Here is a 27,904-nt window from a genome sequence, read left to right as displayed (position 1 = left end):
CCACGGCGCGCTTCTCATTGGCCCGCGTTGCTGTCGCGGCGACCCGGGGCGCGCGGCGGGGGCGGGACTTCCGGCTGGCGCCGCCTGCGAAGAGCTCGGCGGCAGGCAGAGACGCGGGTGGCCAGCGATGGCCGAGGAGAGGGCCCGCTGTGGCCTGGCCCACGGAGGCCGACGGAAGGCGGCGGCCGAAGGGTCGCTCCCCTTATCCTGGGCATGGTGTGTGTCTCGCGCCTGTTTATCCTGCCGCCGCCTCGGCCGCTGTCACCAATCTGCAAGGTAGGAACGGTCAGCGCGCCTGGGCTGCGGTGACAGAACCGGGGTTCGAATCCCGGCTCCGACGTTTCCGCACTACGTGCCGTTGGGTTGGGGTTACGTCACCTCGCCCGGACTCAGTTTCCTTATCTGGTGTAGTGAAGAGGCGGACCTGGGGACGTGGTCAGTGTTCCATCTGTGTTGATTATTAGAGCTAACGGGTGCCCAGAGGCTCAGCCTAACGTTCGTTCATTAAAGTTTAATTGACCGCCTACTATGTGCCGATCACTGTATTGGCAGCGAACAGGCGAAAATACCTGCCTCTATTTGGCTGACATTCTGGACTGACGCTGTCCATGAGAAACGTAGTGTTAGTCGCTCAGTCGTGTCTGACTCTGCGACCTCATGGACTGTAGCCCTCCAGTCTCCTCTGCCCATGGGGATTCTCCAGGCAATAATACTGGAGTGGGTTACCATTTCTTTCTTCAGGGGATCGAGCCCGTGTCTGCTGCACTGCACGCAGATTCTTCACCGTCTGAGCCACCAGGGAAGCCCATGAGAAATGTAAGGAAAGGAAAGTGAAGTCGCTCAGTCCTGTCCGACTCTTTGTGACCCCATGAACTGTAGCCTACCAGCATCCCCTGTCCATGGGATTTTCCAGGCAATAGTGCTAGAGTGGATTGCCATTTCCTTCTCCAGCAGATCTTCCCGACCTGGGGATCGAACCCCGGTCTACCACTTTGTAGACAGACGCCTTACCGTCTGAGCCACCGGGGAAGTCCGGCAACCAAATGTTAGCCACATGCATAATTTAAAATTTCTAGTAGCCATGTTAAAAAAAAAAGAAAGAAACAGGTGATGTTAATTTTAATAACGTGTCTTATTTAACCCAATTTATCTCCAAAATGCTGTTTCAGCCTGTAGCCAATGTAAAAATGTATGAGATATTTTTATGTTCTTTTGTTTTTTCCTTTTCTCTACATGCCTTTGAAATCTTGTCTTTTACACTCACAGCACATCTGAAGTTGGACTGGCTGTGTTTCAAGGGCTCAGGAGCCGTGGTTACTAATGGCTACAGCATCGAACCATGCAGTGCTAGATACGGAGTCAGGAAGGAAATTAAGTGGATTCCACAGCAAGTGGTAAAGGACCGAAAAGTAAATTGGGCATGGGGTATGTGGGGTGGGAGTGGGGGTTGCAGTTTGAAAGAGGGCAGTGGGGAAGGTTGAGAAGGTCAGATTTGCAGAAGGACCAAAAGGAGTCAAGAACACTGAACAAACGATCATGCCATTTATTGTTTTGTGCAGTGTTGTCCAATAGAACACTGTGCTCATGGGCATTTCTTTTTAATCAACACTGCCAAATTTAATAGCCACGAGCTCTATGTGGCCTTTGGGCACTTGACATGTAGCTGGTAGCACTAAAGAACTGAGCATTTAAAGACCTTAATTTTTGTTGTTGTTGTTCAGTTGCTAAGTCATGTCCGACTCTTTGCGACCCCCATGACTGCAGCACACCAGTCTCCCGTGTCCATCACTATCTCCTGGAGTTTGCTCAAACTCATATCCATTGAGTCAGTGATGTTATCTAACCATCTCATCCCCTGCCACCCCATTCTTCTTCTGCCTTTAATCTTTCCTAGCATCAGAGTCTTTTCCAGTGAAATCAGCTCTTCCCCAAAGTATTGGAGCTTCATGGATCATAGCTTTGTTGTGGTCAAGGGGCTTGCGTTAACGCAATAAAGCTTTGAGCTATGCTGTGCAGGGCCCCCCAAGATGGATGGGTCATAGTGGAAAGTTCTGACAAAACGTGGTCCATTGGGGGAGGAAATGGCAAACCACTCCAGTTTTCTTGCCACAAGAACTCCATTAATTTAATTTTTACTTAATTTAAATTTTGTCATGTAGAGCTCATGGCTTCCATAGTGGATGGCATAGGTTTCGTCGAATGGTGACAAGTACAGTGCTCTGAATTGAGCTATATATACCTCATGCTGAATGCTTTTATGTCGGTTCTACGGAGTGCTCACAATAGCAGTGTAAGAGGAGAGCTACAGTCATTGTCACCATGATGAATAGTGGAGTATTGTGATCACTCACCTATGCTTTATCATTGCTATCATTCGTAGACTTGACTTTTTAGAAGAATTTTAGATTTACAGAAATACTGGGCAGAAAACACAGAGTTACCAGTTTACCCACACCCAATTTCCCAGACCCTAGAGTCTTTCATTAGCAGGATACATTTGTTATACTTAACGAACCATGACTGATACATTCTTGTCAACCCGAGTTCATGTTTTGATTTCCTTTGTTTTTACCTAATGTCCTTTTTGTCATCCAGAATCGCATCTAGGATACCACGTTACACTTAGTTGTTTTCTCTCTCTAAAAAGAGATAATTGACATATAACATTGCATTAGTTTTGGAGTATACAACATAATGATTTGATGCATGTGTATTTTACATAATGATCACCACAATAAGGTGGTTAAAGATTAACATCTATCACCACACATTTCTTTTTCCTCTTGTGATGAGAACTTCTAAGATCCCGTCTCTTAGTTGTCCTGTCTCTTGAGTCTCCTTTTAGCTTTGGCAGGTTCTCCAACTTTCCCTGATTTGGATAATCTTAATTGTTCTGAGGGACCTGGTCAAATATTTGGTAGGATGCTCCTCTATTGGCATTTGTCTGGTATATTTCTTGTGGTAATCCTGGGATGATGGGTTTGAGGGAGGAAGACCAAAGAGGTAAAGGGCCATTTTCGTCATACCATGTCAAGGATACATACAATTGGGGACTTCACTGGTGGTCCAGTGGTTAAGACACTGTGCCCCCAATTCAGGAGGCATGGGTTTGATCCCTGGTCAGGGAACTAAGATCCCACAAGCGGAGCAGTGAGGGCAAAATAAAAGAAAGTAAGAGAATTCTTTTTTTAAAAAAGGATATGTACTATCAACTTTATTTATGCGTGTTGATATTGGCCTTCATCACCTGGCTGACTTAGTATGTGTCAGGTTTTTCCACTGTAAAGTCACTTTTCCCCTTTTCCTTTGGAAGGAAGTCACTATATGCAGCTCACATAAGAGAGTGGACATGTGTGTTCCCCTCCTTAAAGGTGGGTATTTACATAAATTACTTGGAATCCTTCTGCATGAAAGGCTTACCTCTTCTCTCCCTGTTTATTAGTTTATCCAGTCATTTAGTTAGATCAGTATAGCTTCCTGAGTTGGAGAAGGCAATGGCACCCCACTCCAGTGCTCTTGCCTGAAAAATCCCAGGGACGGGGGAGCCTGGTTTGGGGTCACACAGGTTCAGACACGACTGAAGCGACTTAGCTTCCTGAGTATTTATTTATACTCTGGATTTTAAGCCAATACTACTTTATTTTGTTGCTCAAATTGCTCCAGCATTGGCCACTGGGAGCCCTTTCAGTTGGCTTCTTTGTTTTGTTTTTAATTTATTTATTTTTGGCTGTGTTGGGTCTTCATTGTGGGCTTTTCTCTAGTTGCAGCGCACAGACTTCTCATTGCAGTGACTTCTCTTGTCCTGGAGCACAGGCTCTAGGGTGTGCGGGCTTCAGCACTTAGGGCTTAATAGTTGGGGCTCTAGAGGTTTAGCTGCTCCTTGGCATATGGGATCTTCCCAAACCAGGGATCCAACCTATGTCTCCTGCTTTGGCAGCTGGATTCTTTACCACTGGACCACCAGGGAAGCCCTTCTTTGGTTTTTAACACACTCCTATCAATGTGTTTTGTTCGGTGGGTTTTGTTTTTTTTTTTTGCTTGTTTGTTTTTTCTGGAGGACTTCCTTACTTTCTAGTACTGCAAGATGCTGTAGGTTCGTCTCATGTGTATTTCCTGATCCCAGCCTTAGAAGCAGCCGTTTCTCCAAGTCTCATTCCTCTGATTAGAGCATGGTGTTAGAAACCAAGATCTGAACACTAGGAGTGCTTGTTGCTACTGCAGTGCTGTTTCTTTTAGGTCCCCGATGCTCTGCAGGCACCTGTACTTCAGCCGGTCTAGGCACTCAGCCCTGGGGGTACATACAACAACGACCCAGTGTGCGTCCACCCTCACAGAGCTCAGAATCAACCTGCGAGGACAGGCTTAGGAGGCGAGCTCTGACGCTCAATCGCCGTGCAACCTTGGGCAAGTTGTTTAATTTCTCTGAACTTCAGCCTCCCCTTCCACGAAGTGGGGGTGCTTACAGTACTTTATGAGGGCACCATGAGAATGAAGTGAAATCACGCACTTTCAGAATCTCTGAAGTAGAACCTGGTAGCAAGTGCTTATTAATTGTAAGAAGAAATGACACAAATTATTTCAACCTGCAGAGGTCCAGAGTGCCAGCAAAGCGTGTAACAGGCGGACCTGACTTTGCCCAGGGGCAGCCAGGGGAGGCCTGCGCAGTCAGTAGGGTGAGCAAAGGGGAGCAGGACGGTTCAGGCAGCAGGAACAGCAAGCACAAAGGCCCTGAGGCCCACAGGAGCGTGGCACACTTAGGAAAGGCCAGTGACTCACGGGATTGAAAGGGGCATGACACACAGGGCTTGATTGGCCACGATGAGTTGAGACCCTGTCCTAGGAGCAAGAGCGGTGACTTGTCCAGGTGCACATATCTAGTAAGGACGGGTTTGAGTCTAGCCTGCCTGATCTCAGAGATCTTTATTTCCCCGATCTGATCTTGAGATAGAAATTCTTTGTTTTGTTTTTTAGTAAGAAGCATAGTTTTGGTTCTTAAGGGTCAGGGTTAGAGTACACTCCAGCCACTAAAATTCCTGATTGTTCTTATTGTGCCTTGAAGCACATGCTGTCAGGGCCCATGTGATCAGGATGACTCCGTTTGGGTTCCTGCTCACGAGGACCTTGCTGCTGCAAGAAAGAAGAAGACATATAGACACCAAGCCCAGGCAGTGTGACAAGGGCCAGGTCCAGAGCACCACCTTTCATGAGGACAGCCCTGGGCTGGAGGGCAGCAGGAGCCAGGGTCTGCCAGCCACAGGAGGGGGAGATGGGGCTTCCACACAGCTAGAGCACAGGTGCAGCTTTGCCCCTGAGGAGGGTTCACGGAGCAGTAGGTGTCTCAAGGAAAGAAGATGATAAGACGGGACTGGCAGGGTGTCTGTCTCTGGCTGTCAAGGACCCTAGAGAGTCAGGCAGAGAAGTTGGGATTTCATCCTGCAGACGAGGAGCCAGCTGACTACAGCCTGATTCCACCCACACCTTTTTTTTTACACACCCTGTGAGTTACAAATGATGTTTACATTTTTATTTTATTTATCTTAATTTTTTGACTGTACCACAGAGCGTGTGGGATCTTAGTTCTCCAACCAGGGAACCCAGGTCCCCTGCATTGGAAGCATGGGAAGTCTTACATTTCCAAATGTTTGGGAAAAAAAACAAAAGAATAGCATTTTGTGACATGCGAAAGTGCAGCTTCAGCGTCCATCACGTTTGCTGGTCCCATGCCCACGCCTGTCATCTGTGTGTGGCCCTTGGCCACTTTCAGGTTGCAGGAGCAGACGCAGACTTGCTCAGGTCGGGGGGCAGAGGCCTGCACTTCTGCCATCACTCGTCTGAAATTCTTAATCTTGTGAATGCAGGAGGCCCATATTTTTATCTTGCGTTGAGCTCTGAAAATTGTGCAGTCAGTCTTGGCGGCAGAGACCAGATGGCCCACAAAGCCTAAAAGATTTACTGCAGGGCCCTTTTCAGAAAAAGTAGGCTAGTCTTGCTGTGATGGGCAGAATAACAGCGGTCTCTGGGAACCTGTGTCCCCTCACCTAACAGAAGGGACTCTGCAGATGGGAGTAAGTTGAGGATCTGGAGATGAGCAGGCAGTTGTGGATTATCTGTATGAGACCAACATCATCACAGAGATTCTTATCAGAGGGAGGCAGGAGGGGCAGAGAAGGAGATGTGAAAGTACAAAGAGAGGACAGTGATGTCGTTGATGTCTTTGAGGTTGGAGGAGGTGGCCACGAGCCACGGGATGCGGACGGCCTCTAGTGGCCAGAAAACGGATTCTCTGCTTCAACTGCCAGGACTGCAGCCCTGCCAGCACCTTGATCTTAGCCCAATAAGATTGACTTCGGACTTGTGACTGCCAGGACTGTCGAATAATAAATGTACCTCGCTTTAAGCCACCAAGATTGTAGTAACTTAATACAGCAGTCACAGAGCCCCGATATTCCTGCTGTAGGCAATGGGCAGCTGAAAGAATCTTTCAGACAGAGAGAATTTTTTATTTTTATTTTTTAATATATGTAGTTTTTGGTGTGGACCAGTTTTTTAAAAGTCTTTATTAAATTTGTTACAGTATTGCTTCTGTTTTATGATTTGGTTTTCTGGCCACAAAGCATGTGGGATCTTAGCTCCCAGAGCAGGGATCAAACGTGGGCCTCCTGCAGTGGAAGCGTGGGGTTTTAACCACTGGACCACCAGAGAAGTCCCCAGCCAAAGAGCATTTTAAATGAGACACTTACTGTGATTCTTTGCTGATTTGTTAGAAGGAAGGGCCCCAGAAGCAAGCGTCGGAATGCACACTTCAAAAGAGGGAGTGGGGGCTGTGAAGACAGCCCCAGGGAGGGCTGATGGAGCAGGTGTAGGGCAGGATGTGGAGGGGAGGATTCCAAGTGTCTTAGAAGTGGAATCACCAGGACTTGGAGACAGTCAGGTGTGGGCAAGGCAGTAGCCCAGTTATTAGGCACAGCAGTGGGGAAGCCATGACACCTGGGCCACTTTCAGGGCTCACAGTGTGGGTGGGGGCTATTTTGGGGACATAGAAGTGAGTTTAGGGACTTCCTGGTGGTCCAGTGGTTGAGATTCCGTGCTTCCAATGCAGTGGGCACGGGTTTGATCCCCGGTTGTGGAACTAAGATCCCACTTGGCTCATAGCTCAGACAAAAAAGAAAAGTAATAGGTTTTATTGTCAGGGAAGCCATTTACTGGTCAGCCCCCAAACAGAGCTGAGGCATCGAAGCGGATCACCCATCCTGAGGATAAAAGCCGGGCAGCCCGGCTTCTGGAAGAATCTTCCAGCACTGGAGCTCTTTGGGGGCTAGACTTCAGTCTGATTCCATTACTAGTGCTGAGTCGGTGAGTGATGGAAAAAAACAGGAAGCTGTATCGACGTGTCTGTGGACGGTTGAGTTTGTTTTCAGTGGGCAACTCCATTGAAGTTCATGGCCCTGATAACTCCTGAGTTGGAGGAATGGGTAGCCAGGGGTTCCTTCTGGGCGTGGGTCCCCCGCGCTTCCTGCCTGTACACATTTCTGACCCAGAGAACCTGACCTGGAGCGGGCACAGAGCTTACATCCAGGAACTTCCATGTGATAACCTCCCAAGCCTCTGTTTATTTGTAAAAGATGAGGGGCACTGCCACCTCCAGGACACACATTGAGCAGGGCAGCTGAGGCCCAGGACAACCACCCTGGCACAGGCCCACAAAGGAGATTCTATGCTCAATGCCCGCGAGAACAGGAAGGGAGGGGTCCCCTACTTGTCCGAAAGGCAAGCTCCCCACACACCACGGTGCAAGATCACATGAGTCAGTGACCTGAGTGAGCTTGGCGAGTGCTGATTCCCAGAATTACCTTGCTACCTTTCTAGATTTGACCATGCCCCTTCCACTGGGCGTTCTTCCAGCAGGAGCAGCAGTGGCATTTTATCTCCCATTGTATCAAAGGTTAGAACAGGCCCTGTGACTCCAATTCCAAGGGTCACTATTGACAGTGATCACTTTCACTTTTCTGTCACTTCACCCACCTCTTTCCTGCCAGTAACTGGGAAGTAGCCACTGTGTAATTTTTTTTCATGTTTAAGATTTCTATTTTCCTTTAAATCCAGCTTTTATTTTTCATGCCATTTGGGTTCTCCTTGACCTGTCTCTACGTGTTTTACATGTATATGTTGGGCTTTTTGCAGTACTTCTTAAAAAAAAAAATTACACAGAAATTCAATAGTTTCCAACGTATCTACAAAGTTGCACAAACCTCACCACCACCTATTCCAGCACATTTTCATGGCTCCAGAAAGGAACCCCAGGACTTCCCTCGTGGTCCAGTGGCTAAGATGCCAAACTCCCAGTGCAGTGGGCCTGGGGTTTGATCCCTGGTTAGGGAACTAGATTTCCACATGTTGCAACTAAAGATCCTACCTGCCGCAACTAAGATCTGGTGCAGCAAATAAATAATTTTTTTTAAAGGAACCCCCATGCCCTTTGGGCTTCCCTGGTGGCTCAGATGGTAAAGTATGCCTGTAGTGCAGGAGATCTGAGTTTGATCTCTGGGTCAGAAACATCCCCTGGAGTAGGAAATGGCAGCCTACTCCAGTATCCTTGCCTGGAGAATCCCATGGACCGAGAGTCTGGCGGGCTGCAGTCCGTGGGGTTGTAAAGAGCTCGACACAACTGAGCGACACAACTAACATCATTCATTCATGACCTTTTGCAGTCCCTCCTCCAGCCCCTGGCAACCACTAGTCCACTTTCTGGCTCCATGAATTTGCCTGTTCTGATCCCTTTATATGAATCCTACAATATGTGGCCTTTTGTGTCTGAACATCATGTCCTCAAAGCTTGTTTCTGTTGGAGCGTGATTCAGTACCTCATTCATTGTCAGGGCTGAATAATATTCCTGGTGTGTGGCTGGACCACAAGTTGAGCCACTCATCCATCGATGGACATTTTGGGAGCTGTTTCTACCTTGTGGCTTTAGTGACTCATGCTGCTGTGAACATCTATAGACAAGTGTCTGATGGGATGTATGTTATCATTTCTCTTGGGTAGATATCTAAGACTAAAGTGGCTGGCTGACAAAGTAACTTCATGAGAAATCGCCAGACCGTTTTCCTCAGTCTTTTCTTTGTAAATGAGATGGAGGCTTCATGCATGTCAGTCACTGGCAGGTGCTCAGTTGGCTGTGACCATTCTCCAGCCCTGCTCCTCATCCAGCATCCCATGGGAAGCAGGCAGGGCCCCTTGCGTTTGCCAAGGTGCCTCCCACCTGCCCCAATGTGCAGGGGCAAGGGTCCCAAGGATGGACTCATTACAGGCCTCTGCCCTACCCTGTAACTCCCACATTCCATGTAGCAGGAGACCCTCAAACCATTCAGCTCCCCAGATGAAAAATTCGAAAGCACTGCCAGCGGCATCTCTGGGAGCCTTCCACATGGGCTAACCTCTGATCATGCATGGTTAAGAGTGAATTGTACCAGGGAACAAGCCAGGTGTGTTATCAGCTATTAAAAGCTCATGCAAATCGATAAGAACTCAAGGAGCAAAGGTCAGAAACAGTTCACCAGGAAGAAAGAGTTGACAAACCTCAGAATGGCCCTTGGGTGAGGGCTGGTTAAGGCGAAGACCATTCCATTGCTGCCAGGACCTGGACACTGGCTCCTCAGGATGGTAGCTGGGGTTACCAGAAAATTACAAAACCTTCGGAAGCTAATTCCCCAGCATCGTACAAGTTTCATGGTCTGACCCTGTGGTTAAACCACCGACAAGTGTCCTGAGCCCCCAGTGGAAGGGCTGTACTTACAGCCTTTAAAGAGTAAAAGGTTGGCAGTGATCTGAATGCCCAGTGTTGGCAGCTGGCTTGGGAACTGCTCTAGAAATGGACAGGAGGCCTGCAACCACGCGGAGTAAGAACACCACCTGAGCATGGCCAAGCCCTGTGCAGAGGCAGTTTAATCCTCATCATAAGCCTCTGAGTTGGGTCTCGTTAGATGGACTGAGCAGAATGCAGATGAGAGCAGTGTGGGAGCTGGGGAGACGAGAGGGGCTGGGGAGATGATTTGCATTGACCACTCTGGGGAAAGAGTACTCAGCTGGGGTGGGGGTTTGTGGGTTCACTGTGGCATCTTTGGGGTGTTACTTCTACCCTTCCAGCCAGGCTCCAGTGCTTTAAGATGCTTGAGCATGGAGAGGAGTGGGCATCCTCAGTGGTATGGTTAAAGTGAGGGCTTCAGGGACTTCCCTGGCAGTCCAGTGGTTAAGACTTTGTGCTTGCTATGCAAGGTACACAGGTTTGATCTTTGGTCCAGGAACTTGGATTCCTCATGCCAAAAAAATTTTTTTAATTAAAAAATAAAATTAAAAAATATTGGCACTTCTCTGCTGAGACTCCGTGCTTACAATGCAGGGTCCAGGTTCAATTCTTAGGGAACAGATTCCCACATGCCACGACTGAGTTCTCACGCTGCAACAAAGATCGGAGATCCCGCATGCTGCAACTAAGACCTGTTGTGGCCAAATAAATAAAACTAAATAAATACCAAAGTGAGGGCTTCAGGCTCACACGGGAGAGGGAGGAAACCGGGCCCATGCTCGCCTTGCTCCCACGCCATCCCCAGGCACCCGGCGATGGGCTGCTGCCTTCCTCAAGGGCGCCCTGCGAGTGCAGGTTCACTGCTGCTAAGTTGCCTCAGTCGTGTCTGACTCTGTGCCACCCCATAGACGGCAGCCCACCAGGCTCCCCCGTCCCTGGGATTCTCCAGGCAAGGACACTGGAGTGGGTTGCCATTTCCTTCTCCAATGCATGAAAGTGAAAAGTGAAAGTGAAGTCGCTCAGTCGTGTCTGACCCTCAGCGACCCCATGGACTAAAGCCTACCAGGCTCCTCCGCCCATGGGATTTTCCAGGCAAGAGTACTGGAGTGGGGTGCCATCGCCTTCTCCAAGTTCACTAGGGCTGCCAAAACAAAGCACAGGCCAGGACTTCAGCAACAGACACTTACCTCCTCAGTCCTGGAGGCAGGAAGTCCAAGGTCAAGGTCGGCTTCATTCTGAGGCCTCTCTCCTTAGCTTGCAGATGGCCATCTTCTCCCCGCATCCTCAACGTGGCCTTCCCACAGTGTCCCTAATTTCCCCACTATAAAAGGACATCAGTGAAACTGGGTTCGGGCCCACCCTCGTAACCTCATTTTTAACTCCGGTACCTCTTTAAAGGTCCTAAAGCCAAAGATTTAGGTAAAGGCTTCAACATACAGATTTTGTGGAGGACAGTTCAGCCTGGGGAGCATGCGATTCTGCCATACCCACCCTGGGTGTGGCAGGGAGCTCGGGTGGCCCTCGTCACACACCGACACTGCCCAGTGTTCCACAGGTCATGGGAATTCTGGGGTCTGGGCTCCCCATTTTCTGGTGGATAGAGCAGACCTGGAGCTCCAGTGGGAAGATGGGGAGCCAGGCCTCAGGAGCTGTCTCAGAGGCTGGCCAGTGGGGCGGGGATGGGGGTGCTGCTCATCTCCCCAGACCAGCCCCCACTTCCCCCAGGAGTAGGGGTTTTCCTGGGCTCACCCCCAAGAAAGTCCCCCTGAACACATGCTCGCCTCCCCCTCCTCCGCTTGTCCAAGCCGTTGTGCTGATGCACTGGGGCTTTCTTTACCCAGGTCCCCGTAGCCCTCTCCTCCAACAGCCTCTGGTCCTTTCCCCCAGAAGTGTGGTCACTAGGCCTGTTCCAGCGCAGAGTCTGGTTAAGTGAAAGTGAGAGTCACTCAGCCATGTCCAACTCTTTGCTACCCCATGGACTATACAGTCCATGGAATTCTCCAGGCCAGAATACTGGAGTGGGTAGCCTTTCCCTTCTCCAAGGGATCTTCCCAACCCAGCGATCAAACCAGGTCTCCCGCATTGCTGGTGGATTCTTTACCAGCTGAGCCACAAGCAGTCAGCAAATGCGAGCCCTGCCACTCCTCCCTCATCTCCAGCACCCAGTAGGTGTCAAAGTTGTGCTGACCTAGTGAACCAGCAGCCAACCTTTCTCTCGAGGGCCCACAGGTAAGACACCAGCCCAGGCTTACCATGTCTTGGCAGAGTCCACCCTATCCCCATCCCCCCACCATCAGGCCACCCAAGCTGGGTCCTCTCCTCAGTGTGTAAGATGGGCACCCACTCCTGCCCTGGCCCAAGGAGGACCTGTCAGACTCCAGGGACCCGTAGTTGAGGGATGTTACCAACCTGAGCACAGCAGGGCGTGGGGGTGGCAATAAGGAGCTGGAGGAGGCACCCTAGCCCCAACTGACCCCTCTTCCTGTCAAAAGCCCCATCACCTCCTGTCTGCTGTCCCGTGGGTGAACTGGCTCATTCTCCACCTGGTGACCGATCCAGCATCCTCAGCACACTGCCCGCCTCCTGGTGCGGCAGGGAGCAGAGGCCTGAGCAGATCAGGGCTGGGGCGGAGGGTGGGGAGGAAGCATGGCTCCCCAGCTCTGTGTCCCTCTCACTCCCAGGGCCTCACATTCCAGAGGTAGGAGTGTTCAACCCTCACATGGGCTTCCAATCCAGGGCGGGCCAAGGGTCAGGAGGAACCAGAAACTGCTTTTCCCTAGCAAGGTGGGGCAGGGGTAGATAGGCCAAAGGTTACTGAATAGAAACCCTCCATGGGGGAGAAGGGGAGAAGCTCCCCTGGGTCTGGATAGACAGGACCAGAAAGTGGCCACAGCAGGGCTCCTCCCTGACATTGGGGCCAGAGGATTCTTCCTGGCGGAGACGGGACCGGGCCTTGTAGGATCTGTAGCAGCATCTCTGCCTCCTCAGCCTCCCTACCGCTGCCACAACTGTGACAACCTCTTCTCTCTCCAGACTTGGGCAGGTGGCCTCTCCGCTGGCTTTCTGTGCTCATGTTAAGGGCCCTCAGGTCACATCTGGGTCAGGTATTCAGGGAGCCTGCTGTTTTATGTGTCTGGTTCCCTCTGCCTGCTGTTCTCTGTTCTCTGTTCTCCCACCCACCCTCCCTTCCTGCCACCTTCCAGAACTGAACCTTTTCTCGGGTGACCTCAGCCTGCAGCAGCTTGAAGCAGGATTTCAGTTCCCAGCTGGAGAATGAAGTCTGGCTGCAGCAGTGAGAGCACTGAATCCTAGCCACCAGACCCCCAGGGACCAGTGGCTGGTGATAAGCCCCTGGCCCGTCAGCTGTGCAGAAATGAATTTTCACACAGAGACAGAAGGTAGTGAAACAAGTGAAGTGCTTATTAGGAGGAAAAAGGGATACGTGTGGATAGACACACGGGTGGGCTCGGAGAGAGACTCACACCCTCGTGGTAATTTGAAGCGCTTTTATAGGGCATTCTTCTGGGTTTCCTGTGGCCAGTCATCTTGCTTTGTCTGGTTCTGAGCCTGTATTGGGTGATCTCAGTGTCCTCTCCTGTGTGCGTGCACCTCTCTTAGCCAAGATGGATTCCAGCAAAGAGGCCTATGGGTAGGCTAACATCACTTAGTACGAAGTGGTGCCCTTTCTCTTGACATCCAAGGAGCCATTCTGTGCATGCATAGTTGGGAAGGTCTCCTTGACTTTGAAAATGAGGAATGAGTCTTTTATTTGGACAGGGCCCAGCTTCTCTCTTGCTTCTGCTATTCTGGAGTTTCAGTCCACAGGGGACAAACTGGCTGCTCAGCCTGGGGCCCATTCGTCTCCTGCCTCAAGTCTGCACATCACTTCCCCTGAGGAGTGTTCCCTGTCCTCCCTTAGGAGTTTGTCCCCCATGAGTGCTGTGGGAGGCAACAGAATTCCCTTCCCCCAGGATGTGATGGCCTGATGCCCAGAACCTGGGGATACATGGTACTGCACAGCAAGGGGACTCTGCAGGTTGATCAAGCTGAGGCTCTGGGCATAAGAGGTGATCCTGGACTATCAGGATGGGCCAGCGTTAATCACAGGGGTTCTTATGAAAGGGAGGCAGGAGGGTCCAGGTCAGAGAAGGAGATGTGATGACAGAAACAGAGGTCAGAGACAGGTTAGAAGAGGCCACACTGCTGGGTTTGAAGATGGAGGAAGGGGCCACAAGCCAAGGGATGCAGGTGGCTGTGAGAAACTTGGAAAAGGCCTGGGAACTGATTCTCCATGAGAGCCTTCCAGAAGGAACTGCCCTGTCAACACCTTGATTCCAGGACTTCCACCCCACTGTGACTTAGAATACTGGGAGTCAAGGCTATGGTGGACCAGACCTTCTCAGGCTTAGAACACCGGGATGGAGAAACAGACACAATGACCAGTTTTCCTCCGCAAATTAAGAAAGTTATGCATATAAAGCCGCCAAAGGCACAACCTGCTTCTTGTAGCTGACTTTGACAGGCTTCCCGTGTTCTCCAATATGTCCTTGGCCAATTCTTTTCCCTTCTTGCTAGGAGAAGACTTTTCTGATTTTTACAGCCAACCTCTAAGGGAAATAGTATGGACCTACCAGAAGCAGAAGATATTAAGAAGAGGTGGCAAGAATACACAGAAGAACTATACAGAATGGCCCAGATAGCCATGATGATGTGATCACACCTAGAGCCAGACAGTCTGGAATGTGAAGTCAAGTGGGCCTTAGGAAGCATCACTACGAACAAAGCTAGTAGAGGTGATGGAATTCCAGCTGAGCTATTTCAAATCCTAAAAGATGATGCTATTAAAGTGCTGCACTCAGTATGCCAGCAAATTTGGAAAACTCAGCAGTGGCCACAGGACTGGAAAAGGTCAGTTTTCATTCCAATCCAAAGAAAGGCAATGCCAAAAAATGTTCAAACTACAGCACAATTGCACTCATCTCATATGCTAGCAAGTTCAATTCAGTTAGGTTGCTCGTTGTGTCCAACTCTTTGCAACCCCATGGACTGCAGTATGCCAGGCTTCCCTGTCCATCACCAGCTCCAGGAGCTTACTCAAACTCATGTCCATTGAGTCTGTGATGCCATCCAACCATCTCATCCTCTGTTGTCCCCTTCTCCTCCTGCCTTCAATCTTACTCAGCATCAGGGTCTTTTCCAGTGAGTCAGTTCTTTGCATCAGGAGGCCAAGGATTGGAGTTTCAGCTTCAGCATCAGTCCTTCCAATGACTATTCAAGACTGATTTCCTTTAGGCTGGACTAGTTGGATCTCCTTGCTGTCCAAGGGACTTGCAAGAGTCTTCTCCAACACCACAGTTCAAAAGCATCAGTTCTTCGGCGCTCAGCTTTCTTTATAGTCCAACTCTCACCTACATACATGACTACTAGAGAAACCAAAGCTTTGACTAGACGGACCTTTGTTGGCAAAATAATGTCTCTGCTTTTTAATGTGCTGTCTAGGTTGGTCATAACTTTTCTTCCAAGGAGCAAGCATCTTTTAATCTCATGGCTGCATTCACCATCTGCAGTGATTTTGGAGCCCAAGAAAATAAAGTCTGTCAGTGTTTCCATTGTTTCCCCATCTATTTGCCATGAAGTGATGGGACCAGATGCCATGATCTTAGTTTTCTGAATGTTGAGTTTTAAGCCAGCTTTTTCACTCTTTTCTATCACTTTCATCAAGAGGCTCTTTAGTTCTTTTTCACTTTCTGCCATAAGTGTGGTGTCATCTGCGTATCTGAGATTATTGATATTTCTCCTGGCAATCTTGATTCCAGCTTGTGCCTCATCCAGCCCAACATTTCTCATGATGTACTCTGCATATAAGTTAAATAAGCAGTGTGAGAATATACAGCCTTGATGTGCTCCTTTCCTGATTTGGAACCAATCTGTTGTTGCATGTCCAATTCAAACTGTTGCTTCCTGACCTGCATATAGGTTTCTCAGAAGGCAGGTCAGGTGGTCTGGTCATCTCTTTAAGAATTTTCCACAGTTTGTTGTGATCCACACAGTCAAAGGCTTTGGCATAGTTAATAAAGCAGAGTAGATGTTTTTCTGGAACTCTCTTGCTTTTTTGATGATCCATTGGATGTTGTTAGCAAAGTAATGCTCAAAATTCTCCAAGCCAGGCTTCAACAGTACATGAACCAAGAACTTCCAGATGTTCAAGCTGGATTTAGAAAAAGCAGAGGAAGTTGCCAACATCCACTGGATCATAGAAAAAGCAAGAGTTCCAGAAAAACATCTGCTTTATTGACTATGCCGAAGCCTTTGACTGTGTGGATCACAACAAACTGTGAAAAATTCTTAAAGAGATCGGGATACCACACCACCTGACCTGCCTCCTGAGAAATCTGTGTGCAGGTCAAGAAGCAATAGTTAGAACTGGACATGAAACAACAGACTGGTTCCAAATTGGGAAAGGAGTACTTCAAGGCTGTATATTGTCACACTGCTTGTTTAACTTATATGCAGAGTACATCATGCAAAATGCTGGGCTGGATGAAGCACAAGCTGGAATCAAGATTGCTGGGAGAAATATCAATAACCTCAGATATGCAGATGACACCACCCTTATGGCAGAAACTGAAGAAGAACTAAAGAGCCACTTGATGAAAGTGAAAGAGAAGAGTGAAAAAGCTGGCTTAAAACTCAACATTGAAAAAACGAAGATCATGGCATCTGATCCTATTACTTAATGGCAAATAGATGGGGAAACAATGGAAACAGTGACAGACTATTTTCTTGGGCTCCAAAATCACAGCAGATGGTGACTGCAGCCATGAAATTAAAAGATGCTTGCTCCTTGCAAGAAAAGCTATGACCAACCTAGGCAGTATATTAAAAAGCAGAGACAAAGGTCAAGGGGCCACTGTTTACTTTGCTGACAAAGGTGTGTCTAGTCAAAGCTATGGTTTTTTCCAGTAGTCATGTATAGATATGAGAGTTGGACTATAAAGAAAGCTGAGCGCTCAAGAATTGATGCTTTTGAACTGTGGTGTTGGAGAAGACTCTTGAGAGTCCCTTGGCCAGCAAGGAGGTCCAACCAGTCAATCTTAGAGGAAATCAGTCCTGAATTTTTATTGGAAGAACTGATGCTGAAGCTGAAACTCCAATCCTTTGGCTACCTCATTCGACGAACTGACTCATTGGAAAAGACCCTGATGCTGGGAAAGATTGAAGGCAGGAGGAGAAGGGGACAACAGAGGATGAGATGGTTAGATGGCATTACTAAGTCAATGGACATGATTTTGAGTAAGCTCCTGGAGTTGGTGATGGACAGGGAAGCCTGGCGTGCTGCAGTCTATGGGGTCTCAAAGAGTCTGACACAGCTGAGCGACTGAACTTACTTACTTCAAAGGGAAAACGAGTCTTGAGTTGCAGAAGTTCACAGCCAAACAGACATATGATCTTTGAGGCACCTCAAAGCCTTCTGTGAGCAGCTAGAATCCCAACATAGAGTTTGTGTAGCCTCAGCCCTCTCCAAAAGGGACCAGGGCCGAAAACTTGGGAAAACGCTCTTGACACAGCGATGACAGTCGACACAAAATGGGTTGTGTCTCTGAAGCCAAAGGAGGCGACAGTCTTAGGGGAGGGGTGGCAAGGGGCCAAGGGTGAGGGGCCACTGTTAGGCTTCAGTGGGAGCCAGGGCAGGAGTCCAAGAGTGGGAGGTGATGGGGGGACAGAGGCAGGAGAGAGAGACACCAGAGAGACTTGAAGGCCGTCCTTGGCATTCATCCACTGCCAAAAAGGAGTGGCTGTGAAGCAGGCAAGAGGGGATGACAGGTGATGAGAGGAGAGAGGTGATGAGCATACTCATCATGGGTTTTATTTTCTGTGTTTTAAAATGTTTTGACATCTGCCAGCCTTGCTGATCTGGGACAGACTGCCCTTACAGCAATCCCTAGAGATAGCAGGTAGCTGGGAGCAAGCCTTTCCGATGCAGGGCCACCAATCCTGAGCTCAGACTCCAGGCAACTCTGTTGTCAGGCTCTCACACTCGTGGGAAGCAAAATCCCCCTGCCCTAGTTCCCCCAGGGAGAGGTATTATACCAGACGACTGGGGAGAGCCACCCCGCCCCTGGGGCCAGCCGAGAGTGTTCAAACTGGCCAGTCCCAAATCTCTTACCCTGCCTGGCCTGGCCTTCCCCAGGGAAGCCACAAGAAGGGCTTGTGCCCTGCTTTCTCCTTGCTCCTTCTGTCTCCCTACTGACTGTGGTGGTTCCCCAAGTTTCCCCACATGGTGTGTTATGCCCCCTCCTCTTGGGATCTGTGAGCAGCAAACTGTCTTCTCTCTCACAATTTTTAAAAATACTAATCAGCTTTTGGTTGTGCCGGGTCTTTGATGCTATACACGGGCTTTCTTTAGTTGCAGCAAGCAGGGGCTACTCATCCTTGCAGTGCACAGGCTTCTCATTGCTGTGGCTTCTCTTGTTGCACAGAGCATGGGCTCTAGGCACACGGGCTTCAGTAATTACCACTCATGGGCTCTAGAGCTCAGGCTCAGTAGTTGTAGCACGTGGGCTTAGTTGCTCCTCAACATGTCGGATCTTCCCAGACTAGGGATGGAGCCCGTGTCGCCTACACTGGCAGGCAGATTCCTAACTACTGGACCACCAGGGAAGTCCCCCTTATTGTGATTTCCGTGGGAAGGGTTGAGTGAGGCTGGGTAAGCAGGCTTAGGACTTGCTAGTGTGAATCATTTCAGCAGGCTCTGGGACATAGAGCCTGTCCCTAGTTGTCTACTGCCTGGCCCTGGGGCAACCCGGGCTGGAGAATAGTGACCCTGAGTGTGGGAGCCTGATAGAAGAGGGGGTTAGGGTATGGGCTCTGGACTGGCTGACTTGCATATGAAAGGTACCCTTGAAAGGAAGCCATTACTATCTCTGGGAATCTGCTAGCCCTAGGAGGGGTAGTACCTTCAGGATCAGCAAGCCTCCAGCTGTCAAAACAGAATAAAAAAGACATGCTGGGAGCCTAGAGGTTTTTAAAGCAGTGAAATATTCTGTATAACACCATAACGGTGGGTAAACGTCATTATACATTTTGTCCAAGCATGTAGAATGAACAAGGGCTTCCCCAGTGGCGCTCATGGTAAAGAATCCGCCTGCCAATGCAGGAGATGCAGGTTTGATCCCTTGGTCAGGAAGATCCCCTGGAGGAGGGCATGGCAACCCATTCTACTGTTCTTGCCTGGAAAATCCCATGGACAGAGGAGCCTGGTGGGCTACAGTCATGAGACCACAAAGAGGCGGACACGGCTGGAGTGACTGAGCACATGGAACGTACAACAGCAGGCATGAACCCGAATGCAGACTCTGGACTTTGGATGATAGTGATTGGTTGGTGTAGGTTCATTGCCAGTAACAAACATGCCTCTGAGATGCAGGCTGCTGATAATGTGGGGCAGGGGATATATGGGGAATCTCTGTACCTTCTCCTCAATTCTGCTGGGAAAATTAAACTGCCCTTAAAAAAAAGGTCAATAGAAAATGAAAGAAAAGAACGTAAAATTTTGAATTGACCGTGATCTGTGGCTGGAAATGCACTGTCCAATAGGACAGACACCAGCCACATGTGGCTATTCAGCACTTAGAATGTACTGAAACTTTTCAATAAGCCATGTTTTGAACACTTACTATTCAAAACAGGGAAAATACCTCATAAATCATTTTTTGATTGCATGTTGAAATATTGTTTTGGCTTGTTGTTGTTTAGTTGCTAAGTCATGTCTCTTTTGCAACCCCATGAACTGTAGCCCGCCAGGCTCCTTCTGTCCATGGGATTTCCCCAGGCAGGAGTACTGGAGTGGATTGCCACTTCTTCCTCCAGGGGTTCTTTCCAACCCAGAGATCAAACCTGCATCTCCTGCTTTGGCAGGCGGATTCTTTACCACTGAGCCACCAGGGAAGCCCATTATCTTGAATAGACTGGGTTAAACAAAATACATTATTTAAAAAAACAGACATGCGTAATACAGTTCCCAAAAAGTATATGTGGAATGAAGGAGTCAGACCTCAACTTGGGATCTGGCTGTCACTTACTTGGTGAGGTAACTTAACCTCTCCAGACCTCAGATGATTGTTTTTTCCCCTTTCCAGTGGGGATAAGTATTAATCCCATTGCACTTGCTGTCACCTCAAGTCACTCTCTTTAGAAGAGCCCAACCCATCCCCGCATCTTCCTGCCACCTCCAGATCTGAAGCAGTGATGCTTGCCTCCAAGGTTCTTTCTTCAAAACTTGCTGCCTGTCTGCTCTGCACTGCTTACCCAGGGCACCCAGCCTAGTGCCTGGCATACAGTAGGTGCTCGCCACCTGTTTGTTGAATGAATAACAAATAGCCCCAAACAGATGTTTGATGAGGATCAGTGACATCTTAGCTGGGGGACATCTGCTTGCTCACTCCAGTCACCCCTGGGAACGTGGCTGGTATGTAACAGGTACCCAGAGACCTGTGTGGAAGGGCTGAATGGAGCTCAGCATCCTTAAAGTGAAAATTGCTCATTTGTGTCCAACTCTGCGACCCCATGGAATTCTCCAGGCCAGAATACTGGAGTGGGTAGCCTTTCCCTTCTCCAGGCGATCTTGATCAAACCCAGGTCCCCCGAATTGCGGGCGGATTCTTTACCAGCTAAGCTACAAGGGAAGCCCAAGAATACTGGAGTAGGTAGCCTATCCCTTCTCCGGCAGATCTTTCCTACCCAGGAATCGAACTGGGGTCTTCTGCACTGCAGGCAGTTTCTTTACCAACTGAGCCATCAGGGAAGCCGCAGCATCTTCATAGGGACTCATACCCCTATGGGACCCTCTCCTCAGGATCCACCGCCCTCCCTCCCCACATCACCCCTGCCCCAGCCGGCCCAGCCCCCGCATGTTCAGTAGGTGCAGGAGAAACACAAGAGCTGAGGCCACGACCACTGGTGGTAGCCCGAGTACCCTGCCCAGGTCCCCTGGAACACAGAGGCAGCTGGTCAGTACGGGGAGGGAAGCCCTTCAAATCTGACTTTTCAGGAGGCAGGCCAACCACATGGGGAACACAGTAAAATGGGTCACACAGAACTAAGTCCCTGAAAGGCCAGAGGCTTGCAAGCCATCGTTAAAAATAAAAAAAAGAGCACTTTTCCTTCCTTCTTCCAGTTGCCTGGCAACCACTGTGCATCTGGACCAGAGTGAGAGGCAGCTGGGTACAACCAGAGTCCAGGCCTGGCAGACAGGATACCCGGAGTCTGGTGTGTGGAGTCTGGTGTGTGGAGTCAGGACGGTGCGGGGTGGGTGGGGATGGCATCCCAGCGGCTTCCCTCAGAGGCCACCGGAACCAGGACCTGGAGGTACCAGAAGTTCAGGAGGCAGGCAGCATGGGGAGGTGGAGGTGGAGGTGTGATGCAAAAGCAACTGCAGGAGGCCCGCCACCCAGGATCCTTCTGATGAGCCCCAGGCCTCTGCTCAGTGGCCTTCCTCCATTAGGAGATGTCCCCCTTTCCTTCACAGTATTTAAGAAATAAAAGTCAGATTTTCCTGGCCAAAGAATAAAAAATAAAAAGGGTGGAAAGGGGCCTCTCAGACCCTCTGTCTCCTTCTCTGTAAAATTGGTCAACTGTTATGAGCACCTGGGAGGTCCTCCAGCAGAGAAATGAGAGTGAGCCAGGTACCCAGACCCCCCAGAGGAGCTCACTCCAAAGGCAGTGGTTGGTATTTCCCTTCACCCAGCCACCTGGCTGCCCCATTCTGCAGTCTGGCCATCCGAGGGGTGTGCTGAGCTGTGCCCCTGCCCCCTACCGCTCACCCTGCGCTGCATCCTGTCCTGCGGACCCTGGGGTCAGTCCCTGAATTTGAATTTGGCTCAGCTGCAGGCTGGCGGTGACATAATGGCTTCATGCTCAGAGCTGGGGACTGGGGAGCAGGAGGCGGCTTTGTCCTCTGCGCTGTGTTCACACATGCAGAGAAGAGGGTCCCCTCGCTGGAGACAGTTTACCCTGACCACCTCCAGGAGCTGCGGGAACACAGGCCTCCTCTTTCTCAGCCGAGCCCTGATCGTGGAGGTCAGCAACTGCGATCCTCGGAACTCCAGGTCTCCACCCAGGGCCGTTAGTCCTGAAGCATCTTGTCCGCCACTCAGACACTTGAGTGCAAAAACCCCTGCCTGCCCTGCGTGCTGGTTCGTCAGACCCCCTTGCTCCCTTTTAAGGCTGCTGGTGGGACCAAATGTGAGCGGCGGGGAGGTGGGCTTGCTCACGGGGAATCTTCGCCGCTACTGAGTAACGCCACGTCTTGGCCGCTGCCCGCCGATCGGGCAGGCAGGGACGGTAAGCCTTAGCGGGGAGGCTGGCCTCGGCCCGCCACGCCGCGTCCCCAAGCCCGCAGCCACGCGGAACCGCGTCCTGGACCAGCCTCACCTACTCCGGGAGCGGCCACGGCCACCGGCGCAGGACAGCTGGGCTCCGGGCCTGTGAGTCCGTACGCACCGCCCCAGTCAGAAAGCCCCGCCCCGGCGCTCAGTGTCTGTCATCAAGGCCCGGCCCCTGCGCCAAGCCCCACCCATTTAGCCACCCGACCTGGCCCAGGGAGTGGGTGAGGGGCCCCGCCAAGGTCTGGTGGAGTTGGAGAAATGAGAAAGGGTAGAGTGTCATAAATGCTCCGAACGGTCTATAGCTAAGGAAGTCGACAATAAAAAGTTACAGACGATCAGCTGTGAGGTTTCTGCAGCGTCCCCTTCCCCACTACCTGCCGCTCCTCCGCCCCCACGGCCCCCACCCTCACCCCCCTGTTCCGGGTGGACCACGCTGACCCTGGAAAAAAAGAAACTCCTTCTAGGCGGGTACCTGCTGGCGTGGTTACTTGGAGCTCCCGCTTTTCTTCCAAAAGCAGAACATTATTGTGGTCCTTATTCTCGATAATATTCGGGGAAATTCAAGTTGCATACATTGCACTGTTAAGGATGTGGTAAAGAGTCTGCCTGCGATGCGGGAGACCCGGGTTCGATCCCTGGGTTGGGAAGATCTCCTGGAGAAGGAAATGGCAACCCACTCCAGTATTCTTGCCTGGAGAATCCCACGGACAGAGGAGCGTGGTAGGCTACAGTCCATGGAGTCGCAAAGAGTTAGACACGACTGAGCGAGCTTCACAGCTTCACTTTCATACATATATATATGGAGAGAGAGAGAGAGAGAAGTCACTGTGGCTAATACATGAGTTAACTTGAATTTTATTATTATTTTTAGGCCATGGCACTCAGCTTGAGGGGATCTGAGATTCCTCACCAAGGATCAAACCCCAGGTCCCCTGCATTGAGAGCTGGAGTCTTAACCACAGGACCACCAGGAAAGTCCCCTGTTAACTTAAACTTGATGCTAACTAAAAAAGCTTGTTTGTGGCTTATCAACCTACGTTGTACATCTGCTTTCATTATTAAAGAAGAGGATGCATTGACCAGAAGTCAAGGATGTCCATGTTCAAAATAAAGATTAAAGTCCTTCCTGGGATGCCAGTACTGGTCCTCCTCTGATAATAAGACTCACTTCACAGGTGTCAAGGTCATACTGACTCGCCTCAAATGTGCTGCTCTGTTCTGAGACCTTGAAGAAATATCTCCCTGACTTTTTTGACATTCTTTGTTCTGACAAGACACAAAATTACGCTGAAAACCCTGCTTCTTTGGAGCAGTTTCACAGAGTAATCTGGGAAGCAGGCTTCTGGGCTAGCCCTGTCTGGCTCAAAACTCTTCTTTTTTTGATTATCATTTTTGATGATTTTTTTTTTTGCACGAGACATTACCTATTGAAAGTGTACCATTCCATCCTGTTTACTATATTCAGAGTCCACCACCACCACCATCTAATTTCAGAGCAAAAAGAAATCTATACCGTTCCTTTCACCCTCAACCCCACTTCCCCTCCTCCCAGCCTATGGCAACAGCTGATTTTACTTTCTGTTTCTGTGGGTTTGCCTGTTCTCAAAAAACAGGGCTTTGCTGTGACACAGTAAGTCACCCCCACCATATGGAAGAAGAGAAAAACGGGATGAAGTCAAGGCCCCACGGGCACAGGTGGCTGGGGAGTGGGGAGAAGAGATGAAGGCTCACCCCTGCTCTAGGCAGCCTGAGTCCTGCCTGGGGGAAGCCAGGGTCCACCTGGAGGTGCAGCAAGAAAGGAGCCAGGAGAATGAGGGGAAAGGCCCTTCAGGGAGAAAGCCAGGGTGCTGGCTGAGGGGCTTGGAGGGGAGAAGGCGAAGCTTCAAGGGGGCTGGTTAAGGTCAAGGCTGGGTCTGTCCACCTGCACCCGTCCACCTCTCACCCCCATCCAAGCAGTTAGTTGAAGGTATCGTTTCCTGCCCATTTCTTTGATTTGGATACTTTTGCCCCTGGCCCCCAACTTCCGCCAAGTACATCATGACATTGGAGAGAAGAGACAGAAAAAACGGAGAGAAGAGAGGAGGGCAGGGCTGGAGGGAGAAGCCAGGAGGTGGAGTGGGAGGGGAGACAGGGAGGAGGAGGGAGGGCGGAGCGGAAGGGTGGGGTTCCGTCTATAAAGGGTGAAGCCTGCTGGCCTGGCAGGCAGGAGAGCTCAGGTCCACTCCAGCAGGCGCCAGCTCCAGGGACCCCATAGGCTTTGGTGAGTCCTCCCCGAGATCGGCAGTAGGTCCCTGCAGCACTTGTCCCCATCCCATGCCACCTGCCTCCCTTGCAGGGGGGCCTGGCTTGAGATGGGGGTGCTCCCAGTGCCTGCCGCTGTTCATGTTGGGTCCTCATCATCCACCCACCTGCTCTCTCCAGTTAATCCTCAAGGTAGGTGCCAGAGGGGGAGGACCAGCCTGCACTATGAATCCATGGCTCCTGGTCTGCCTGGTGGCCTGCTTCACGGTTGCCTGGGCTCCCACTGTCCACGCTCAAGGTACTGTCTCAGTTCATCCCTCCCCTCTCTGGAGTTCCGTCTCCCCATCTTTCCTGTGCCTCCTGCTACCAATGTGCTTCTCCCCTCCTCCAGAAACCTCCCCTGATCCCATCAGCACTGAATCCATTCTCTGATGGACAGCTCCCCCACCAGGCATGCAAAAACTCGCAGCATTTGTGCATTTGCTTGGGGGTGATGGTCCTCAGCCTCTCCTTCCAGAGCCCCTGGGTGCCTCCCCCACAGTCCACGACCCAAGGCATCCCTCCAAACTCCAGCCAACCCAGGAACTATGGGGAACAGACGGCAGCACGGCTGCTTACCGCCCAGGACACATTGCAGTGACCTGAGCCTGCAAAGCCCCTAGGGGTAAGGGGGCGTTGAGATCAGAACCTGGGAGCCCAATGAAAATGGGTCTCCATCTTGGCTTCCCCCACCCAGGCTACCTGTGTGGTCTGGCCTTTATGACCCCGAGTTTTTTCATCTGCCAAGTGAGGTTCCAAATTCCCACTGCAGAGATGGGACATGAGGATCCAGTTGGATACTCCTGGCCCAGTGCCTGGCAGCTGCTATGATAACCACTACTGCTATTAACGGGGAATTCCTCTCCTCCTCTCCCGAGAATAAGCACTTGAGGATATTGGGGACCAAAGTTCATTCCGAATGCCCCCCCCCAAGTGTCCCTCAGCTTTGCCACTGTTTTCTCCATCTCTGTGGGCCTGAGGAGGCAGCTGAGCCCCAGCAGGTAGCCAAGCAGAACCCCTGGCCAAGTGGAAGCCCCATGGCCCCACCCACCTGCCCCACCTGCCCCTCATTAGATCTGAGAGGCCCTAGCCCTACCCCAGCAGACCTTAGCCTTTGCCCAGGATGGGGCTGGGCCTCGTTCTCATTGTCCTCTAATAAGAGGCCCATTTCAGGAGCCAGGCCCAAACTGGGCCCTTTGATCCTGGGGGCAGGGTTGCCCCCAGCCCCAGGGAGCTTCCTGCCTGGTGCTGCAACACCATCCGTCTAACTCCACTGCTCCCTGCTTTCTGGTCAAGGTGGGGATAGAGGGAGCCTTCAAGTCCTCCCCGAGCCCCTCCCAGAAGTCAGATGTGGCCCCTGGAGGCAGGGATTGGCAGAGGGATGGATCCCAGAGGACCCTGAAGGCCTAGCACTGTCTCCATATTAATTCATCCTTTGCTCATCCCACCCTCTCACCCTCCCTGATACTTCTGGCACCAGCACCTCCACCTCCAACAGTGCCCCCTCCCCTTCTCAGGGCATTGCACCCACTCCTTGCCCTCTGCACCAGAGCAGGAGTGGAAATGGTCGATTTATTTCGTGGTCTTGGACCCTTCCCAGCTGGGGCCTGTGGGGCCCTCTCCAACTCCTGCCAGCTGTCCCTTTGTCAAGGGCCAAAGATGAGCCCAGCAGCCACCTCACTGTCTACGCTGTCCCTGGGCCTCCACAGTGCCTAGAAGGGTTGCAGTGTGTGCACGCGGATAGCTACGTCTGTGGGCATCCCTGCAGAGCGCATGCGCGGCCGCACAGCTCAGTGGGGACATCCCAGCAGGGCACCTGCGAAACCGCAGGGCGCATAGGTAGCCGCACATGCGCGTAGGTGCCATGTCTGTGGACGGCCCTGCACAGTGCGTGCGCGGCCGTACGTGCACGTGCTCAGACTTGAGACTGTGGGCGGCTGTGTGGTCGCAGGTGCCTTTGAGGACTGCTGCTTGGCCTACCACCACCGAGTCAGGCTGTCCTGGCTGCGAAAGGCCCATAGTTACTATCGCCAGGACGTGAGCGGGAGCTGCAACCTGCCTGCTGTGATGTGAGTGGGACCGTGTGGGAGTCGGTGGGGGCTGTCACACAACTTTCCTCTCCACTTACATCCTCACCTGGGCATCCCCATCCCTGCAGATTCTTCTTACCCCAGAGAAACAAGATGGTGTGTGGGAGGCCAGGGGCCATGTGGGTTCAGGCTGGGATGAAGATTTTGGATGCCCGGAAAAAGAGCCAGTTAAACCACCACCCCAGCACCTGGAGAAACTTCCAAGGTGGGTGAGACCCCAGGCCAGCATCTAAGAAGTCCATCCTCCCAGCTGTGGCCCCTGAACTTCTCAACCCTTGAAGGAGGGGACAACAGCCAAGTCCCTGACAGCTGCCTCCACCCCAAGGAGAGCCAGGGGTGGGTGAGTGGGAGGCTGAAGGAATGTGCAGTGTGTTAAGTCAGTACACTTTCAAATAGCTAGAGATGGAAAATTCAAGAAAATAGGAAACTCATTGGCCCAAATAGCCAGTCAACATGAGGCTTCAGGTTTGGGTGGATCCAGGTGCTCAAAAGATATAGGTGGCACTCTTTTTCTATTTCTCTTGCCTTCTGACAGGCCCTCACTCTGGGGTGAGGAAATTGAGCTCTGGAACCTCAACACTTCCATTGTCGAGGTTTAGCGGCCCCACCAGAAACAGCAAGAGGAAAACTTCCCTCCTGTCAACTGCTAATCCAGGTTGACTCTCGGTCACATGATCACCCCTCCCCTTGTGCCCCCGTCCCACCCCCAACTCCACCCCATCAGTGCTGCAGAGGAATGAGGGCTCTCAGATCAGCCTCACAGGTTCACATGGGCGGGACCTAGGGGGCTGATCATTACCCTGCCCCTGTCCAGAGAAATGCCAGGCATGTGAACCAAAAGCTGCAGGGCCCCCTCACTCCACTCCAGTCCTCCTCACCTGCCAACCCCCCTGATCCCTCCAGCAGGACCATGAGCCCACACTACTCCAGGATCTACCCACACAAGATGGGCTGGACCTCTCTCTGCCACAGTCATCACTCTGCGGCCTTGACTGCCCCAGCCACTCTGTCCTTCAGGGCAAATCTCAACCCCTGTACCTGAGGCTGCGCTGGGTCCCTCCCTGTCACCCCTGCCACCTCCTGTTCCTCCAGCGACGGGAACCAGGGAGCCCTGTTACTTCAAGCTCCACGCCTGCTCCAGACACCAGAGTCACGCCTGCCTGGGTAACCATTCTTGGAAAGAACCATCGCAATCGTTGCCTGCCTGCAGACACACCTACCCGCATCCCTCTGGGTCCTTGCAGAGCTTCAGTTCTCTCCCAGGACGTGCTTCTAAAACTTTTAAATAAACTGTTGGGACACCATGCTTGTCTCCGTCACCTTTCATTATGGGGTGCGAACCTCT

The 27,904-nt window shown here is 51.1% G+C and overlaps 1 protein-coding gene and 1 non-coding gene across 7 annotated transcripts; both read left to right on the top strand.

The window, feature by feature from the left end:
• Positions 62–23,326, top strand: LOC102174292. Its single transcript, XR_001918343.1, has 3 exons — positions 62–276; positions 1,267–1,409; positions 23,061–23,326. It is a non-coding gene; the product is annotated as an uncharacterized LOC102174292 (transcript).
• On the top strand, positions 24,343–27,863 carry CCL25 (C-C motif chemokine ligand 25). Of its 6 annotated transcripts, none has more exons than XM_005682418.3 (6): positions 24,344–24,449; positions 24,611–24,728; positions 26,421–26,538; positions 26,628–26,764; positions 27,095–27,214; positions 27,466–27,863. In XM_005682418.3, the coding sequence occupies exons 2-6, from the start codon at positions 24,656–24,658 to the stop codon at positions 27,471–27,473; spliced, it is 456 nt and encodes a 151-aa protein (XP_005682475.1). In that variant the 5' UTR covers positions 24,344–24,449; positions 24,611–24,655; the 3' UTR covers positions 27,474–27,863. The 6 variants fall into 6 exon arrangements, with proteins under 6 accessions (XP_013820655.1, XP_013820654.1, XP_005682475.1 ...); XM_005682417.3 differs by having other exon boundaries at positions 24,346–24,449; positions 27,463–27,863; XM_013965199.2 differs by having other exon boundaries at positions 24,344–24,728; positions 27,466–27,862.

Source organism: Capra hircus, chromosome 7 (assembly GCF_001704415.2).
Source record: "Capra hircus breed San Clemente chromosome 7, ASM170441v1, whole genome shotgun sequence".
NCBI lineage: Eukaryota > Metazoa > Chordata > Mammalia > Artiodactyla > Bovidae > Capra > Capra hircus.
The sequence above is the reverse complement of the archived record's forward strand: the minus strand, read 5'-3'. Positions and strand labels throughout refer to the sequence as shown.

Coding starts and splice junctions, on each gene's coding strand:
- CCL25 (XM_013965198.2), top strand. CDS start 24,503: ATGCCACCTGCCTCCCTTGCAGGGGGGCCTGGCTTGAGATGGGGGTGC. Junction 24,729..26,420: donor TCCCACTGTCCACGCTCAAG/GTACTGTCTCAG, acceptor GTGTGGTCGCAG/GTGCCTTTGAGGACTGCTGC. Junction 26,765..27,094: donor CACCTGGAGAAACTTCCAAG/GTGGGTGAGACC, acceptor GCCTTCTGACAG/GCCCTCACTCTGGGGTGAGG.